The sequence below is a fragment of the Prionailurus bengalensis genome, chromosome B3 (assembly GCF_016509475.1).
Source record: "Prionailurus bengalensis isolate Pbe53 chromosome B3, Fcat_Pben_1.1_paternal_pri, whole genome shotgun sequence".
NCBI lineage: Eukaryota > Metazoa > Chordata > Mammalia > Carnivora > Felidae > Prionailurus > Prionailurus bengalensis.
In genome coordinates, this window is record NC_057355.1 from 38,211,691 (window position 1) to 38,231,193 (window position 19,503).

General features: G+C 38.5%; 2 protein-coding genes across 2 annotated transcripts in view; one reads left to right on the forward strand and one right to left on the reverse strand.

Moving 5' to 3' along the window:
• The window catches only part of IQCH (IQ motif containing H), a 212,145-nt gene that overhangs the window by 138,286 nt on the left and 54,356 nt on the right, over window positions 1–19,503 (reverse strand). The window contains 2 exon segments of the mRNA XM_043555092.1: window positions 1,018–1,146; window positions 8,174–8,294. Of these exon segments, the coding sequence (XP_043411027.1) occupies window positions 1,018–1,146; window positions 8,174–8,294 (250 nt within the window).
• AAGAB (alpha and gamma adaptin binding protein) overlaps window positions 14,466–19,503 on the forward strand; it is a 115,662-nt gene continuing 110,624 nt past the window's right edge. The window contains exons 1-2 of the mRNA XM_043555096.1: window positions 14,466–14,705; window positions 15,187–15,360. The gene's annotated coding sequence lies outside the window, so the exon portion shown is untranslated. The remainder of the gene's footprint in view (window positions 14,706–15,186; window positions 15,361–19,503) is intronic.

Consider the following 19,503-nt stretch of genomic DNA (forward strand, 5'->3'; position numbering starts at 1 on the left):
TGAGGACAACTCATAGTCTCTGTTCCAGCCTGTAGCATGTCATCCCTCTCTACTTCTCCAGTCCCACCTCCTCCCTCTCTCTCTCTCTCTCTGGCTTTTGGCTCTCTAGCCACACTAGCCTTGCTCATTCCCTCCTTAGTCCTTAGGCCCTTGTATCTGTGCTGGCCTATATCTGAAATACTTTCCCCTAGATCTTTACATTAGTGGCTTCTTCTGATCATTTGTACCTCAACTCAAGCCTTGTACATCTTCTGAGAGGCATTTCCTGACCCTCCCCTCTCAAGCAAAATAACCACCTCCTTTCCACTCTCATTCATGTTGTTTTATTTCTTGCTTATCACTAGCTTAAATTCTCATTTACTCACCTGCTTATTATCTGTATTTCTCATTGGAATGTAAGCACCATGGGGACAGAAAGGTTGTCTGACTTATTCTCTGTTGGGTCGCCAGCACTTAAATGCTACTTTTGATAAAGCAAGCACTTGACAAACATTTGTTGAACAGATGAATTAGTTTAGCCCAAACCTCTTCATTTCCAAACTGGGAAAGCTGGGGCCTGGAGAAAGTAATTGTCTTGTCTGAGGTTCTGCAACTAGTTAGTAGACTCCCAGATGGGCACTTTTCTCGAACACCCTATTTCATCCAGGCTCTTCTTTGAAGTCTGTTATCTCACCCTGCCTCTATCATTCCTCTGCCCACCTGTAGCACTAGACATTAACATCCACTGGGTTTTTATGCTATGCTTCTTTGTATTTTTTTGTCTTTGTTCTGTCTTGTTTTCCCAACCAAGCTGCAGGCCTCTGGAAAAAACCAACCTTCTAACACACAGACAATAGGCCCTGCGTAGTTATGTGACAAAGAGACTGAAGTTACTTTATTCAGCCAAGTGAGACTCACAACTGTTACAACTTTCATGTCTTATTATTGAAGATAAAAGTTGGATATTGGAAGACTAGATTTTGGTGGGGGGTAATTCCTGTGTATCCGCAACTAAGCATACAGGCAAGATTGTCTTACCAGCAGGAGGAATCTTATGTGCTTCATCAAAATTATGCAGAGGAGCTGCTCTAGGTGCAATGGGTGGATTCTGAAAGGTAATCCTTGCTGTTGGTGGAATCAGTCCTCGTTCTATCATACTTAAAATTCCTGGAAAGGAAGGTTAGAAGAATATGGTTTTAATGCCAAGTGTTTCCACAACGTCTGAGCTCCATCAATTTCACAAGTGTAACTTACTCTATTCATCTTCTTATTTGTGAGAGTACATCTAGTGCCTTCATCCTCTGCATGGAAAAACAGCTACGGTACACATTCATTTAAGCCATTGATTCTAACCCAAGGAAAAAAATGGCATTTCCAATAATGCTAATATGAAATAAACTTGTATTATGAGAATTTCATTTTAAGGTAGAAATATCATTTCAGGGCACACTAAAACTTCTTTATATGTAACATTTTTCAATTATTGATAATCTTGTTACTCTTTTTTTTAAATTCGGAAAAATCAAGTACACGGTCATCATAACCATAGAGATGTTTTTTACCGAAAGAAAAAAATCTGTGTGCTTAAAACTATTCCGCTGTTGTGACAATGAGTCAGATTTTATAAAAGAAAAGTTATTTTCAGACATTACTCATGTCACCAGAAGATGTGATCACCCAAATAGATTAATTTAGTGTAACTGAGCAGCATGGTTAGTATTAATGCAACTAATTTACAATACTTAGAACTCCTACTATGTCGGCATGGCTGGTACCAGGGCTTTTTAAGGACAGGAGACTGTTAACTAAATAGACAAATGAATGAATCAATGAATAATTGAGCAAAGCCTTCTAGCAGGGACAATACTTTCATTAAGATGGATCTGTTGTATTGAAGCCAGAAACCCAGAAACCCAGGGAGTATGTGAAATAAACTTGTGACAGGGCTTCAGCTTCTTGTTGCTTTCGTGTAACAGGAAGGAAAGTAAAGGAACCGTAGGTCTCAAGGAAATCCTCATCCGCAAACTGTGTACCAAGCTGGACTAAGTTGGGAAGTTGGCACAGACCCTAAGAAGAACAAGTATTGTTTCCATTTGCCTTAGTCCCTCGATGACCATGCTATGTGTTATTAAGTCTAGTGTTACAGGAATCAGAGGAATGATCGCCAAGGGGTTGTGGAGCAGAAGACTTCCCTCATAAACCAATGAATCCAAAGAGAACTCTTTAGTTTGCTTACTGCAGAGTCATTTTGGGGGAGAGTTTTGTATTAAAAATGAATATTCCTGGGCCCTCTCCTGGGTCTGCCTAAACCTCCGAATCCAGAGCCTGGGAATCTGTATTATTGAAGACTCTAGGACATACTTAATGTGTCCTGAAGTTTGAGATCCAGTAGAATTGGGGCCCAGTAATCCACATTTTCAGTAAGCATGCCAGGTCAATCTTTTGTACTTTAAAAATTTAAGAAGTGCTAATCCAGAGTACAACTCTTTAAGCCCCTTTTGAAATTAGGACTTCAGGTTTTAATTTTTATAGCACTGGATTTAACCACTTTAAAATGTTAAGACTAATTCTGTGTCCTCAACGAATATTTTCCACCTTTAAATATCAAATCCCGTTTCCAAGAACTATGCCTGACTTGCAGATGTGAAAAACAGAGCTCCTTCTAATTCAATATATTTTCATTACCAAACTCAGAGGGAAACCCAGCGAATGTGATTATAACCTTTGCTTTAGTACTGGTTGGAGCGATGCACTTAATCTTAGATAAACACATGTGTGTACATTTAGCATTGGAAGGAAGAAGTTAAGACTTTGGAATAAGCAAAAGAGACTGGGTATTTTTTATCCTAATGCTGGAACCTCTGATTATCTGGCCCTATAATCACATTTGTTTTCAATTGTCTATTTTCTAGAGATTAAGGGTAATTTATGGAAAACTGAAAGCAATGCATATATTTCTTGTTTATACACATGCAAATAACCCCCCCCCAAAAGTCAGTTGTGTGTCTATTTGCAAATTTATTTCAGTATGCTTGATTTGTAAAGATATCTGTTGTTTGGATTCTCCTTTGAACCAGTTGTAACATCTTACTGATGTTCTCATTTAATCGATGAGGTAAATAAAACCTTGGATGTTGTCATTTTATAGTTGTATAAGAGTCATGGTTTTACTTTAAAATATATATCCTTTGGGGCGCCTGGGTGGCTCAGTCAGTTAAGCATCTGACTTCGGCTCAGGTCATGATCTCATGGCTTGTGGGTTAGAGCCCCACATCAGGCTCTGTGCTGACAGCTCAGAGCCTGGAGCCTGCTTTGGATTCTGTGTCTCCCTCTCTCTCTCTGCCTTTCCCCTGCTCATACTCTCTCTCTCTCTCAAAAAATAAATAAACATTAAAAAAATATATATATATATATATCCCTAATAATTTTGGAGACTTCAGCAAGATGAGCAAAAGATTCACCTGAAATTGCCAGACATGGTGCACCTCACAGGAACCAACGCCAGGCATGTATTTTCTTAGCACCTGTGGGTGAATTCGAAGTGGCAATAGAACCTTACTGAGTGCTTTTCTAATTTTAGTATTACTCCCTACAAAAATTTTTTGTTTTGTTTATCTCTTAGGTTCATTTATGGCTGAGTAATTCCTTATTGGTAGCTCAAGGGACTGAGAATTTGGTGATCTCCATAAATGGATTAATGTCTTATGGAGATCTAACTCCCCACTGAGTGAGAGACAATAGAGAATACAGTTTGTTAGTCTTCTGTTTGTCCACTTGTGTGTTTTGAGCTCAGACCAACTAGGAATGTCATGCCTACAGAGAAGGAGAATAGCTGTTTGGTATCTGGACCAGCAAGTGTGTTTCTGTGTTTATTTTTCATCTGTAGCTGAAATTATAGCATTGAAGCTATAAGTCCTGTCTGTATCTGTATGTCTGTGTTTACGTAATTCAGGAAAGTCTTTATCTCTCATTGTGAATGTAGAAATTTTTCCTGTCTCCAGATGGTATTAATAAATTAGACTGTAATGTCTCAAATTAAAGGAGCTCTGTTCAGATCGACTTACAGAGAGAAGTAAGTGCATATGTAAACTGAATATTCTTAAAATTTCTAGAAAATAGGGAAATCAAACCTCTAATACTTTAAATGTGCTCCCCCTCATCTCTCAAATTCAGAAACTCTCATTGAGTCTCCTTACTTTTCATGGCAAGATAGTTATTTGCATAATTTCAGTAAAAATCTGTTCTCTTTTTACTAAGATATCATTGGAAAAATCACTTATGCAACCAAGACTTTGCCTGAAATTTCATATTTAAGAATGATACTTATTAATCATGAATGACAAGTAACTTTTAAAGAACTGAAGTTGACTGTATGGAGCCAGTGCTTCCAAAGCCTTCCAAAAAGACTGGCCTGGTACATGGCTTATAGGTTTTCCATCCTTACAGGTGGTAGGAGGTCATGTCCTGGCAGGCCCAAGAACTTTAGGATATTGGAGCACCTCTAGAAGAGAGGAATTTACCCACATTTACAAATCCTGTAGCTGAAATGTGGCAGGCAGAGTTTCTTGGGCTTGATTTCCTAGCCTTAAGATAGCACATAATAGAGTATTTAAAAAGATTAATCTGAGATTCCTTATGAAAACTTTCAGCAGAGCAAACCTAAGATGGCCTAGATGGAGAATTAATATTCTTGTTGCACATGTATAAATAATCAGGACAAACCTAATGATACCAGACTTATTTTTGAATTTTTTGTTGAGATTATTAAAAAAAATTTTTTTTAACATTTATTACTGAAACACAGAGAGAGCCAGAGCATGAGCAGGGGAGGGGCAGAGAGAGGAGGAGATGCAGAATCCGAAGCAGGCTCCAGGCTCTGAGCTGTCTGCACAGAGCCCGATGTGGGGCTCAAACTCACAAACTGTGAGATCATGACCTGAGCTGAAGTTGGACGCTTAACTGACTGAGCCACCCAGGCTCCCCTTGTTGAGATCATTTTGATCAAAATGGTAGAAGACTGGGGCACCTGGGTGGCCTAGTTGGTTAAGCATTAGACTCTTGACTTCAGTTCAGGTCGTGGTCTTATGGTTTGTGAGATTGAGTCCTGCTTCAGTCTCTATCCTGAAAGCATGGAGCCTGCTTGGGATTCTCTCTCTCCCTTTCTCTTTGCCCTCTGCCACTCTTGTTCGTTCTCTCTCTCTCTCTCTCTCTCTCTCTCAAAATAAACTTTAAAAAAAAATGGTGGAAGACTATAGGAATATTTTTGTTTAAGTTTTGGAATAAACAAAAGAGATTACTGGATATCTTTCGAATGGAATGCTGTAGCCTCTAGGGGTTATCTGGACCTAATCTTTGACTGAGCTATTTCATAACTCAGTAGAGATTAAGGTTAATTTGTAAAAACAAAACAAAACAAAACAAAACAAAACTAATACTAATGCAAATGCAAATAATTCTTATCTATTAACTTGAAAATAAATTGTCTCTGGTGAAGAGACACTCTTCCTTCCCATAGAAAAGTCAATTTTGCATCTATTTGCAAATTTATTTTAATATTTCTGATCTACAAATGTGTGTTCTTTGGATTCTCTTTAAACCAGTGTGACATCCTACAGATCTCTCTTTTAATCAAAGAATTAAATAAATAAAATCTTTGACATGTGTTCATTTTAAATTTGTATGAGATCCATGATTTTACCTATTTTGGGAAATTGTCCCTTAACACCATTGCCTCATTAAACTTTCATAACACTCTTACTCTCTTATTGAATGGATTAGAGATTAGAAGTTCATTCTTTGAACCAATATTTGTTAAGTGCCTATTAGGTGTCGGGGCTGCGGATGCAGTGGTGAGCCAGAGAGAACTTATGGAGCTTCTAGGAAGGATAAAGACATTAAATAAATTCACAAATAAATACATAATTACAAATCGTGGTCATCTATGAAGGAAAAGGCGGATGCTTAAGGAAGTGACTTTTCGAGGCAGAGATACAGGCACTTGAGAAGGCCCGTGTGAAAATGTGCTTGGCCTGATGAGGACCAGAAGGAAGGCCCATGTGATGGGAGCACAGAGAAAGTCCAGGTCAGGCCTGCCCTATTTGTAGAGTTTGGAGTCGATTCTCAGACCAGAGAGCAACTTGCTTGAGGTCACACACAGCCTGAAAGTTTGGTTTGTGTACTGTGAGTCTTATAGTCTTCTTTTTAAAAAATTTTTAATGTTTATTTATTTTTGAGAGAGAGAAAGAGACAGAGCAAGTGGGGGAGGGGCAGGGAGAGGGAGACACAGAATCCAAAGCAGGCTCCAGGCTCTGAGCTGTCAGCACAGAGCCCGACGCGGGGCTCGAACTCATAAACCAAGAGATCAAGTTGGACTCTTGATCTCTTGAGCTGAAATTGGACTCTTAACCAACTGAGCCACCCAGGCGCCCCAAGACTTAATTCTTAACCATAAAAAAAAAACACAAACAAACTACTTCATTTCTTTTTTGGATATAGCAAGAGAGTTCAAGAAGAAGTTGGGAAGTCCATCCTGCATTTTCCAAGACAACTCTCTCTTCTGGATGCTGTTAATCTTTCACCTCGTGCTGGACATGTGCGGATCTGAGGTGAAGCTTAAATGGCAGGTAAGGACATTGGGAATATGTACAAAACTAGACACTGTGTCTACATTTTCATGGCTTGTGCTTTCCTGACACTTACGTTACCTTGCACAGCACCATACATATGGTAAGCACTCAATAAATATATGTTGATTAATTGGTTGATTAATTACAAATATTATGGAAAGCCAGATGTTCTCTGGTAGAAAACGGAGGGATGAAAATGTGGTTTTTTTCCGCACCAAGTTGCCATGGTTCTAGATTCACTTTTGTCTTGCAGCAATTTTTCATTATGTCTATTGCTAAAGTGGACATTGATTCATTGGTTTATTGATTTATCGATTCACTCATTCACTATTTCAGTCATCCTAATTTGATCAAGGAAGAACATAATATGGTACTAAAGCAAGGACTCTGCTGGAGTTATTCTGTATTCATAGGTAGTAAATATGTAAACTAAGTAAAATCATGTATCATAAAGATTGCTGAACAATAATGGTTTATAACTAGAAAAGTAACAGTTACGGTTGTGAGCTTCACACATTAATGGACTTATAATGATGCTGGGTTCTCTTGAGTTCTGCTGTTCCTCCACCAACAGGTCAGTAGACGAGCAGACAAGACAGAGAACTTCAAAACTCCAAGGACCAAGAGAACTCTCGGGAACCAACTTTAGTCCAAAATATTCCAGACAACAGATAGAAAGCGATACAGGAATAATTAAAGACCATATCACTTGGTTTTATTTGAGATACAAAAGGGGATCCACTTAGGCATTTTTAATACTTCAGCTAATAAAATTAAGTAGCAGAGAGAAGTAGAGAGGATGATATTTACAACACTCAGTCCTTATTCATTCACTTACTCTTTCATTTACTTATTCGTTCAACCAACAGGTAGGGTCTCGAAAATGCTAGAAATGGTTCTAGACACTGGGGATACTGAGATGAAGATGATGTGACCTTTTGTTTAAAAACTAGAAATCTGTTCCATGTAGGGCTCTGTGCTGGGCATGGAGCCTGATTAAGATTCTCTCTCTCCCTCTCCCTCTGTCCCTCTCCAACTCCATGTGCGTGCGTGTGCTCTCTATCTCTCAAAAAAAAAAAAAAAACAATTCTAAAAACCAGAAATCCACTGGATTCACGAACACTAGAATTTAGACTAAGACATGCATGGCTGAAATGCCAATTACATTAATTCTGGCTTCATATTTTTGCATAATAGTATATTGAAATAAAAATTTTTAAATGCTACCAGAATAGCATCAGAAACCATCTGTTCAGAAGACTGAAAAATTCTAATAATACCGTCTAAACACAATAATAATTTTAACACACAGTAACACCAACATCTGAATCAATATGAAATTCATAGAGTGATGGGTTTTTGAGGTGAAAGAGACTCTAGTTATTGTTTAGCCCAACCTTCTGATTTATGGAGTAGGAAACTCAGGCCAGAGTAAGGACCTGACTTGTCTAAGGACACCTAGAAGAAATAATGGCTGAGCCCAAATTCAAACTCAGGTCCCCCCATCCCACCTCAATGCTCTTTCCCGTACATTCCTAAGCACATAAAATGGTCATTGAATCACTAACCTTTCCTGGCTTCCGTTTGTAAGACTGGTATGGGGGTGAAATAGGGATTTCTGTGATGAGAAGCTGGGAGAACGGTGAGGTTGGATATGGTAGACCCTTTTATTAACTTCTGAACCTTCACCTAGATGATCAAAAAATTTGTTTTCAGCAGGCATTTTTGCTTTCAAAATGAACACAGTTTTCTTCTTGTAAACAATAAATAAGATTATGAATAGTTTCATTAAGTTTTAATAAAGTAGCAATAGCAGCTCCAATTTTATTGCCCATGAGTACCCTGTGCTACTGTCTACTGTCAGGAGTTTGTGTAATTTAAAATAGTTAATTAAATCCAATTAACATGTTGTGATTTCCACTATGCAAAGTCACTAGAGTAGTTAATAAAGGAACTATTAAGATTTTGTTCAGTTTTAATGACTACGATATAAAAGTACTAAATCTTGACAGAAGAGGTTTTGAATACAGCAAAGTTTTGTACAGGCAAAATCCTCAGGAAATACATATTAGAGTTTTGAGAGTAAAAAAACAACAAAAAAACAACAAAAAAAATGAGCAAACTGGGAGAATTAAAAGATAAATGTATCAGTCAACATTAACAGGTTAAAAATGAACTTTGAGTGGATTCTTGAACATTTCAGAGAGAGTTAAAGACTTGATGTCTAGATCAGTTACAGTAGATGATTACCTTTTCTAAAGTCATTAAATGCTTTTATTATAGTCATGAAATATGAATTCTTTCTGTTAAATGGTTTCTAGCTTTTAAAGACTATATGTATTCATATAAATCACATTTAATGGTATAGCTCAAGTATACTATTTTTACCTTTATTATAAGACGTTATGAATTACCTGGGTGCTCTCAGCAGGGAAGATGCAACTGTTTGGTATTTATAGACTGATTTAAATTTTCCAAACATTAATTAATTTGCATAACTTCTAAAGGAACTAGGTAACAATTTGCTATTTGACTCATAAAGAACCAAGACAGAAAGGTTAGTAGATTTGTTTAAGGTTACACAGTATACTAGAAATACACAGATTATTCAAGTTTAAGATTCATCTGATTTTACATTAGTGAAATTTGCCATTGGACTCAGTTGTACCATACCTTGTTTTGCTCATCAAGGTCAAGGAAAACAAAAGGGAAATTTCATGAAGACTGGAGGTTGGGGGGAGAAAATCACTTTCCAAAATAAATATCTGTTGGCTGAAAAATGTCTGTGTGAACAAAGGTGTTAGGCTCCCACTGCCAGGATGCGGAGCTTAAGGGAAACGGTAAGCAGCTACCAGACTGTGAACACCAAACGTTCGGTAAGCAGAGTTTAAAATGACTATGATTAGGGTTTAAAATTTTTTTTAGTGTTTATTTATTTATTTGTTTGTTTGTTTAGAGAGGGAAAGTGGGGGAGGGGCAGAGAGAGAAGAAGAGAGAGCATTGCAAGTAGGCTTGAAAGCCTGATGTGGGGCTTGAACTCCCGAACTGTAATATCATGACCTGAGCCAAAATCAAGAGACTGAGGCTTAACTGACTGAGCCACCCAGGCACCCCTATAAGTAGGGTTGTTTGGTTTTTTTTTTAACAGGAAAAGAGTAGGCTGTCAGGGCAATCTTCCTTCCAGGTGAGTTGGAGGAGGAAAGGAGAGTGCCATGGGCGTTGCCTCAATGACAGCGAGGGCTCATGTGCACGTGGTATTATTCTGGAACTTCCATCTTGCCCATCCACCTTGTTCTCGTTCTCATCCTCAGCTCTCCTTGACCCACCACACCTCCAGACATGAGTAGCCTCCAGGATTTCCTTAAATCAGGGAGGCTGAGCTAATCACCCAAAGTACGGTACCCCAGACAAGGCCTGTGTATAGCTGATTTTCAGTAGCAGAGATGGAAGGGTCTCCACTTGTCTGATTGATATCAGGGTCATGGAGGCAAAGGTAAATTGGAGGAAGAAAGAAAGATTCCACTTAAATAAAATTGTCAAGCATTGTGAAGATGTAAAATACAGGTTTGGCAGTTTCAGAGCATAGAGCATCATTTATCTGGATTTTCTGAAAGCCTTTGACAAAGTACACCTGACAACCTGCTCTTGAAAGCCAAAGTCACAGGATCCGACATAAAAACACAAAGGGTGGAAGGCAGATGATATTCAGATTCTGCCAGGCAGTCAGCACATTCACAATGCTTTCTTTAATGGTTTCAATTGCATAGATCTCAACGATGTAAAAGCCAGACCCAAGGGTTGTGTGTGTGTGTGTGTGTGTGTGTGTGTGTAGGGGCATGGAGAAGAAGGTTACACTGGAGGTTGACATCCTTTCAAGATTACAGAAATAAATCCCAGGAACAGTGTTGCTGGGTGCGGAACATAAGCCCACTCTACGGCCACATTCCCATGGTAAGGATAACCACTTTGCATTAGCTTGCTTGGAGGCAGAAGGCATGTAATGACCTTCAGCATTTACTGAGCACTTACTACCTAACACTAATTTTAATACAATCAGCATTAAGTTTCACCAAGAATGGAAAAGCTAAGGGCAATGGGAGAGCAGAAGAGGGAGTAATTAACTCTGCCTGCTGGCATTGCAGAAGGCTTTGGAACACCAACCCGAGCTGTATATTAGAATCACTCAGGGAGCTTTTCAGAAATACTGCTTCCTAGGGGCTCCTGGATGGCTCAGCTGGTTAAGTAAGTGTCTGACTCTTGGTTTCGGTTCAGGTCATGATCTCTCATTTGTGGATTCGAGCCCCATATCAGGCTTTCTGCTGTCAGTGCGGAGCCTGCTTCAGATCCTCTATCCCCTTTGCTTTCTGCCCCTCCCTCCTCTCCCTCTCTCTCTCAAAAATAAATAAACATTAAAAAATTTTTTTAATTAAAAGAAAGAAAGAAATCCTGCTGCCTGGGCCCCAACTCTGGGCAAATAAATCCAAGTAGCTGGACTGGAGCCTCGGCCTTGGTATTTTTTATCAAGCCCCCTAGGTGATTCTGATGTGCAGTCAAGGTTGTGATATTTAAATTGTGTCTTAAGAGAAGCATTGAATTATATCACGTGGAGAAGAGGCTGCAATTACAGGGGGAAAGAATGGTGGCGACAAAGTAGAATCGCATACAGACATATGAAGATTTCACGGAAGGCGAGGAGCTCGGTGTGGCTGGAGTATGGTGTGTGTGCCAGAAGGGTAGGGTGGGGGACGAGCATGCAATGGTGGGTTGAGATTAATGCAAATTAAAGAAACCAGCTTCATGAATGTGCTGATTGCCTAACAGAAGTCAAATTTCCTCTGCTTCTGGCTTCTCCTTTATATCATGCTTTACATTTTAGGCTGGAAATGGTATGGACTATCCTATATATAGAACAATGTTCCCTGTATCTGGTACTTCATTGCTATTTCCCAAACTCTGTCGTTTTATGCCTAAACCTGCTATAATAGCTTTTTCAAAATTTAAAAGATATGGAAAAGCTTAAAAAAAGAAAATAGCAATCATATTCCTGCCAGCCAGAATTAATCATTGTTAATATCTTGGTATATTTGCTTCTAGTGTTTTCAAATAGAAAAACCATTCTATTTTATTATTCTGGTAAAAATGATATATACTCATTATAAAGATTCCAATTAATGTAGAAAAACACAAAGATGAAAGTTTAAGAAACCATGCCAAATATCGTTAGGTGATCCATTATCCCTGACATCTTTGGAATGATTAATATATCATCTTATAAAAATAGGATTTATATTACATTATTAAACTTAATTTTTGACATGAATTTAATAGGAGGGGGAAGGCTGAATTAAACCCAACAAATTATTAAACCTCAAATCAATATTTCTTTACCACAAGATTCCTATGAGTTGAAAAAGATTCCTCTGCACAGAGGTAGCATAGACAATGAGTAGCATAGACAATATGTAAACAAATGGGTTGGGCTGTGTTCTAATGAAACTTCATGTACAAAAATAGGTGGTCAGCTCTCAGGCAGTAACTTGTAGATACCCACCCTGTAGTTAAATAAAGGTGATTATGAAAAACCTTTAGATTTTTAAAAATCATGTTTTTAAAAAATGTTTATTTATTTCGAGAGGGAGAAAAAGAGACAGAGAGGCAGAGAGAGAGAGAGAGAGACAATCCCAAGCAGTCTCTGTGCTGTCAGTGCAGAGCCTGACTCGGGGCTTGATCTCATGAACCATGAGATCATGACCTGAGCCGAAATCAAGAGTCAGATACCTAACCGACTGAGCCACCCCAGCGCCCCTAAAGTTGTGTTTGAAATTTGAATAACGTATCCCATCTTCAACAGGTGAGAGCATTAGAACTATCTTGCTACTGGCATCCCCTCTCCCTCACCTTCCAATGTTTTATTATTATTTTTACATTGCCCAGATTTATAATATCCACATTCTGTTTTGAAACCACAATTGCTGGGATTGTTTAGCATCCATTCTACACATAAGTGGATCCAGTGCCACCAACAGTCCTTTTGTTATGGCTTCTCTATGCTTGAGTTACTTACTTTGATTGGTTGTTTAATCGCCTGCCTTTGGTTATCAAGCAGTTCTTTCTAACAAGTGTTTATGGGTAGTTATACTTGAATTACATCTGGGGTCATCCTTTTTTTTTTTTTTCTCTCAAAACTTTGCAGACACTGACACATTGTCTTCTACCATGAATATTGTGAAATCTGATGCCGGCTTGATTCATCCTTCACCCCTTGTCAGTGATTTTTCTTTCTGCCTGCGTGTCTGAAACATTCTGTGTTTTTGAAGTTCAGGCGCTTAACTAGAAAACCTTTATTCCGTAACACTCGAAATCAAATTTTCCTGGGATTCAGTGCTTTCTTTCCACCTGTAGATTTTGTTCTTTCTTCATCTCTGGAAAATTTTCTTCCATCATATCATTGGCTGTGTCTTCCCTTTTGCTGGGTTCTCTCTCAGAGATACCAAGTGTCATTAAGCGTTGGCTCATCTTTACCTTTCATGTTGTGGTTCCTAATGATTCATTTCTCTCCTGGTTCGTTTTAGAATAAAACACCCTGATTTTAGCTGAGCATATGGCTATCCAGTCGCAGACTACATTTTCCAGTGTGGCTAAGTGTGGACATGTGACCAAAATCAGACCAGTAAGACGTAGGCAGCGGTGGTAAGTGTAACCTCTGGGCCATCTCCTTAGAATGCCTACCCTGGACTATCTTTATCGTTCCTATGGGCTGAAAGTGTAGAGAGGAGCCAGCTTCAACCACTGGAACGAGAGTGTCTGTAACCACAGGAACGAGATGATACAGCCTCCAGAGAGAAGGAAGCAGAGTCATCCTGTGAGCCTTAGACTTTTCATGTGTGGACTGTTTTGTGAACAAGAAATAAATTGATCTGGGGCGCCTGGGTGGCGCAGTCGGTTGAGCGTCCGACTTGAGCCAGGTCACGATCTCGCGGTCCGTGGGTTCGAGCCCCGCGTCAGGCTCTGGGCTGATGGCTCAGAGCCTGGAGCCTGTTTCGGATTCTGTGTCTCCCTCTCTCTCTGCCCCTCCCCCGTTCATGCTCTGTCTCTCTCTGTCCCCCCCCCCCAAAAAAAAAAAGTTGAAAAAAAAAAAAAAGAAATAAATTGATCTATTTATGGCATTATATTTTCGGATTTCTTTGTTACAGCAGCTTAGCCTGTAATGAACTACTATGCGTATCTATTAGCTTCTAATTAATTTCCTTTGTCTTTTTCCGTTGCGTTTGCTGTGCTTACAGTCTTTTCTCCGCGCCCATATTTCAGTGTTCAGCAGTGTGTGTTCTGTTCTTCCTATTTATAGTTTATTTATTAGTTCCATAAAGTATTTTGGTATTCAATTTGTTTCCTTATGTCTGCAACCTCCCTTTTTATCTCATTCTGCTATTTTATCATCTCATGGTTGAGTTCTAGTTTTACTTAATTTATGTTCCTAGCAAGCTGTGCTATCATATGAAGAAATTGTGAGAAAATGCCTTCTGTTCCTTGAGTTATATTTTTTTCTAGGTTAGGCTTTGTCTTTTGCAGCCCATAGTTCTCCCTCCCCCCTTCCTCTTCCTCTCTTTTTGTTAGCTGTGGGTGAAATACTGGCATTTATGTAATAAATCAGCATAGTGGCTGTATTGTTTCTTTCCCCCTTGTATATTCTTGGGCGGCTCTGCCCAGACAATCTGCTTGCTCTGATGTAGCATCTCCTCCCCCGTAGTCTGCTACCAGTGTGTTTTCTTTCCCACGTGAGAAGCAGGTACTCTGGGTCTCCTGTACCTTTCTGTTAGCTGAGGGCCTGGGTCAGGGAAGCCTCCATTTTAGGATATATACAGTCTCTGTTAAAATATGTAGGCTCTCTCCCCTCTCCTGAGGTTTTGATGAACATCCTATATCAGGGTTTGCTCTACTTAGTTGAGGATGAATCCCTCCCTCCCTCCCTCTAGCCCCAGGGGTTTTGGATCATTTCAGTAGAAGCCTGAAGACTTCACTTCTCTCTGGAAGAATCAGACATTGTTTGCTCTCCAATTTCACCTCTTTCTTCCACGTCCCCTTGTCCAAAGAGAAAAAAAGGTAAGGATGCTTGCTTGCTTGTCTTCTCTCCAGATTTTGTACCGTTTCTGAGAATCTCAATATTTTGATAATTTACCAGTGGTATTTTGTTTCTGAGGGGCAGGAAGGGGGTAGAATTGGAGCTGTGTTGTACCTCTCTACTCTGCTCCAGAATCTTCTGCCGGGTGAATTTAAACCTACACAGCCACATTATACAACCCTGCATGACCATATTCTGCAGTCCTGCCTCAGCCCTCCTCCCCATATTATGGACGGCATACTAAAGATCAGGAAGGGAAAGTGGCTAGGACACACATCTCATCTGCCCAATAGAGGCAGAGCGAAAAGGGCACATCACTGCTTCATGGCCCAGGGCTTTTTTACTCTATTTTCTTGCTTTCTGAGTTCTCGAACCTTTCAAGCCAAACACAGCTCAGGTCAGTAGCTCTACTCCTGTCCTCATGGTAAAGCCCTATCACTCTGTTTTTCATTCCTTTCTCAGCATCATTTAATATAGGGACAGTCCGGGCCTCACTTTCTGTCAGAAAAACTCTCCAGCATTCTTGGAGCTAGAAGAACTTCCTGGAAAGGTATCTATAGCAGAAAAGCAAAAACCATGGGCTTGGAGCACTGGATTTCAGTCCTACCTCTGTCATTTAATCAGCAGTGTGCTGGGGTAAGTCATTTAACTTCTTTGAGTCTCCTTTTTATCTTCTGGAGAAGAGGGATATTATTAGCTACAGGGCAGCTGAATTTTATGCAAGGGAATTTTTCCTGAAAGCATGTCAAATCTCAACTCACATAATTTGAGACAGCCAGACAGCGAATGGCCGGAATGGCAAAGACTGTTGCTTGGCCTTCAACATGTGACACAGGCAGAAATTACATTTCTCAGCCTCCCTTGCAGCTTGATTTGTCTTTGGGACAAGATTCTGGCCAGTGCTACAGGAATTGCATTGATTCTTCTGGTTGGGATAGAGACATGATGGCAGGAGCCCAGCAGCCACCTTAGCCATCTTAGATCACAAGAAAGTGCAGAGCTGCCATATAGCCATTAATTGTGTGCGGTGAGAAAAAATTATTGCTGTGTTTAATCACTGTTATTTGTTACATTTGCTGAGTTTACATCGTAATGGTACAGGGTGTTTTTTATTTATTCAGATGGTGTCTCTCTGTGGAGACTTCAGCATAACTATATCTCAAATTCAATCAGCCTGCACCAGCTTTGGAAAAAATGAAAGTTTGTTTCTTTTTTTTTTTTTTTTTTTTTTTACATTTGGGGGGATTGAAATCATCTCAAACTTTGTGTATAAAGCAATAATGCAATATTATCATTTTATATCATGGAATTGCAAATTTATATAATCCAATTTTGCATAAAATTCAGCATCACTGATCTTCCATTAGGCCACTGTGAGGACTTATTATGTAGAGATGCACACCATAACTTTTTCTCATCTCAGGAATTGTTGAACATTCTATTGGAATGTAACATTCATTTTTTTTAGAGAGAGTGTGTGCACATGTATAAGCATGTGTGGCACACAAAAGTGGGAAGGGGCAGAGAGAATCTTAAGCAGGCTGTATGCCCAGCATGGAGGCCATGGAACCAGATGAGGGGCTTGATCTCACGACCATGAGAACATAACCTGAGCCGAAATCAAGAGTGGGATGCTGAACTGACTAAGCCACACAGGCATTTTTGAAAATGTTGAAAAACATTCATTTTTGAAAAGGCACAAATCATAAGGTCATCAGTTGATACATTTTAACAAAGCAGACACTGTGGGAAACCAGCATCCAGAATAAGAAGTAGAGCATTGCAAGCACCCCCAAGACCTCTCTCATGCTCCTTGTCAGTCACTACCACAACCCGAAGGTAACCACTATTCTGAATTCCACTCCCAGCCATTCTTACTCTGTTTTTGAATTTACATAAATGGATTATTACAGTATTAAATAAGCATCAACACATCAGAGAGCAAGGTACCAGAATTCAGAGTCTCCATAACACATCATTTATAATGTTCACAATAATGAAAGGTTACTATGTTTACAAAGAAATGGGAAAATGCTCATATAGGAGAAACAGTTGTCAATACAAACAGATCTTGGAGGTGATGCTTTATGATATAGATTCTGGTGATGGTTTCACAGGTGTATGTGTAATCTCCAAACTCATCAAGTTGCATACATTAAATATGTACAGCTTTTGTATATTGGTCATACTTTAATAGTTCTAAAAAAAGAAACAGCTGTCAAGATAATTCAGAGGGTAGAATTAGCAAATAAAAACATTAAAGCTATTATTGTACATACTTTAAGGACCTTCAGGGAAATATGATCGTAATTAATTAACAGATGGAAAATCTTGGTAGAGAAATGAAAACTATAGAAAAAGAAACAAATGGAAATTCTAGGACTAAAGAGTGTAATACCTGAAATGAAAAGTTTATTGGATATGGTAGTCAACTTGAAGAAAAATCAATAGATACTATCTAACCTGAAGAACAGAAAGAAAAAATTATTTTAAAAAGAACAGATCTTCAGAAACCTATGGGCAATATCATGTTGTAAAATTTGTATTTGATCAAAGTCCTAGAAAGAGAGGAGAGAGAGAAATGTAGAGGAAAATACTTAAAGAAATAGTGGCCAAAATGTCTCCCAGTTTTCTGGACAACTTAAACTTACAGATCCTAGGAGCTCAAGCAGGATAAACACAATCAACCCCCCTGGAAGCTAAAGACAAAGAGAAAAACTTGAAAGCATCCAGGAAAAAAAAAAAAAGAAGACCCATTATATAGAGGGAATCAACGATCCAAATGATGGCTGACTTATTAGAAACGATGAAACTTTACAGCATTGAAAAAAAAAAAACACAGAAAAACTCTGGCAACCCAAAATTTGACATAAAGGCAATATAAATACTTTTTTTGGCAAAAGAAAACAATGCGTCACCAGCAGGCATGTGTTACATTGCCTTCAGCAGGCAAGAAATGCTTACGGGAAGATTTTTTAGGCTGACAGAAAATGACACAAGATGGAAAGTTAGATGTCTATGGTAAATATAAAATACTATGTGTTTTTCTTCTCTTAGTTTCTCTGAAAGGCAATTGGCTATTTAAGGCAAAAAATTATAACATATTGTGCAGTTTACAATATATGTAAATCACATGACAACAATAACACAAGGAGGCGGGTAAATGAAATTCTATGGTTGTAAGTTCCTTACATTGTATGTGAACTGGTGCAATATTAACTCTGAGGAAACTATAATAAGTTAAGGATGCATATTGTAATTCCTAGAGCAACCACTAAAAATAACACAAAGAGGTATGGTTCAAAAGTCAATAAAACAGAATATTAAAAAAATTTAAATTATATAATCCTAAGTCAGGCAGACAACAAAGGAACAAAAAAGAGATGGTAAAAATAAAAAACAAGTAGAAAAATAGTTTTTCTACATCTAACCATGTCAATAATTGCATTAAATGAAAATGGACTAAACACTAATTAAAAAGCAGAGATTATCAGACTGAATTTTAACCCAAGATAAAACGATATGCTATCAATAAGAAGTGAATTTTAAAGACACAGGTTGAAGTGACAACATCAACAAAAGGTTGATATGCCATGTAAACAGTAAGCTAAAGAAAGAGGGAGTGGCTATATTAATATCAGATAAAGTAGACTTTTGGGAAAAAAAATGTTTATTTTTGAGAAGGGGGGCCAGGGGCAGAGAGAGGGAGACACAGAATCCGAAGCAGGCTCCAGGCTCTGAGCTGTCAGCACAGTGCCTGATGTGGGGCTCAGACCTACGAACCATGAGGTCATGACCTGAGCTGGCCAGACACTTAACTGATTGAGCCACCCAGGTGCCCCAGACAAAGTAGACTTTAAGACAAGGACTATTATCCAAGAGGAAGAGAAATAGGGTCAATTAGCCAAGAAAACATAAAAATCATAAACATGTATGTCTCTAATAACATTAACACAAAATACATAAAACAAAAATCATCAGAACTAAAGGAAGTAGTAGATAAACCTTCAACCAGAGTTGAAGATTTAAAAATTCCCCCTCGGTAATTTGTAGAACAAAGAGATTTTTAAAAATCAGTAAGGATATAGAAGATCTAAGTATTACATCAAGATCAGCCCCCTTGAACTAATCGGTATTTATAGAGCACTACAACCAACCACTGTAGGATACACATTCTTTTCAAATGTACATGGAACACTCACCAAAATGAATTATATCCTGGACCATAAAATAAGTCTCAAACAACTTCAAAAGATTTAAATCTTACAGAGTATGTTCTCTGACCCTGATGGAATTAAATCAGAATTCAATAAGAATGAGAGAACTAAGTCAACACCCTTCTACATAAGGGTGGCTGTACATGAGCCAAAGAAATAATCACTCGGGGAATTTTGAACTGAATGGTAATAAAAATGCAACATATTAAAATTTGTGGGATGCAGCTAGAACACTGTTGAGAGGAAAATTTATCATCCTAAATGCTTACATTAGAAAAGAAGAAAGGCCAAAAATCAATCATCTAAGATTCTACCTTAAAGAGTCTTAATATAAACAAAAAAAAAGAGTAAAACACTCAATATAAGTCAGAGTAAGAGAATAAAAAAGGTAAGAGGAGAAATCAATGAAATAGAAAACAAATAATAGAGAAAAATAGAGAAAGTGATTCTTAGAAAAGATTAATAAAATTGGAAAATCCCAGCAAGAGTGATAGAGAAAAAGAGAAAGCAGAAATTGCCAATATTGAAGGTAAAAGAGAAAGGGAAGGAGGTAGAGGAAGGG